Here is a 669-nt window from a genome sequence, read left to right as displayed (position 1 = left end):
GGGGGGGCGAGGGCGCGGCGGGCGCGGCCACCAGCACCACCCCCCCGACGAGGGCGGCGGGCGCCGGGGCCGCGGCCTGGGGCGCGCCGCTGCCCACCGGGCTCTTGGGCGCGGGGTCCTGGGGGGCCGCGGCGGCCGCCTCCGCCGGAGCCTGCGGGAGGGTGGTGCTGGTGGAGGTGGTGGTGGTGGCCTCGCCCGCCTCGCTCATGCCGCCTCCTCTGCTCTCACTCGGGCACCTCGGTGGCGGTTGGTCGGCGGTTGGCGCGGCTGGAGGTCGCGGCGGCCGGGGCTCGCTCTCTGGGAGGCCGGTGGCGGCTCTCGCGGCGCAGGCGGCGGCGGCCGAGGTGGGGTCTCGCGGCGGAGGCGGCTCGAGCTCTCGGGCTGCGCGCTCGCTCTTGGGCTCCTCGCTCGATCTTACTGCCCCAAAAATGGCCCCGCACAAGTTTTTCTAGGCGGCGCACCGGCCGGGGAGGGAAGAGGGTGGGGAAAGTTGGCCCCGGAGTTGGGCACGACTCTCATTAGCATTTAAAGGCGCCCGATGCCCTTTCGAGCCACCAATCCGCCCGGGACGGGAGCGCAGGGGCCGAGTCGAGGAGTCCAGGAAAGCCAGGCTAACTCCGCGCCTTGCACGGCAGCCTGGACTTTTCCGAGGAGCACGCGCCGCAGGCC

General features: G+C 74.7%; 1 protein-coding gene across 3 annotated transcripts in view; it reads right to left on the bottom strand.

Moving 5' to 3' along the window:
* YBX3 (Y-box binding protein 3) overlaps positions 1 to 439 on the bottom strand; it is a 26,764-nt gene extending 26,325 nt beyond the window's left edge. Inside the window, exon 1 of one of the 3 annotated variants that reach the window (XM_040488919.1) lies at positions 77 to 439. In XM_040488919.1, the coding sequence (XP_040344853.1) occupies positions 77 to 208 (132 nt within the window). In that variant the 5' untranslated portion in view covers positions 209 to 439. The remainder of the gene's footprint in view (positions 1 to 76) is intronic. The other 2 variants (XM_040488920.1, XM_040488921.1) reach the window with 2 other exon arrangements.
* Positions 440 to 669: the final 230 nt, after the last annotated feature.

This window comes from Herpailurus yagouaroundi, unplaced genomic scaffold (genome assembly GCF_014898765.1).
Source record: "Herpailurus yagouaroundi ecotype Mexico unplaced genomic scaffold, PumYag 166, whole genome shotgun sequence".
NCBI classification, from domain to species: domain Eukaryota; kingdom Metazoa; phylum Chordata; class Mammalia; order Carnivora; family Felidae; genus Herpailurus; species Herpailurus yagouaroundi.
The sequence above is the reverse complement of the archived record's forward strand: the minus strand, read 5'-3'. Positions and strand labels throughout refer to the sequence as shown.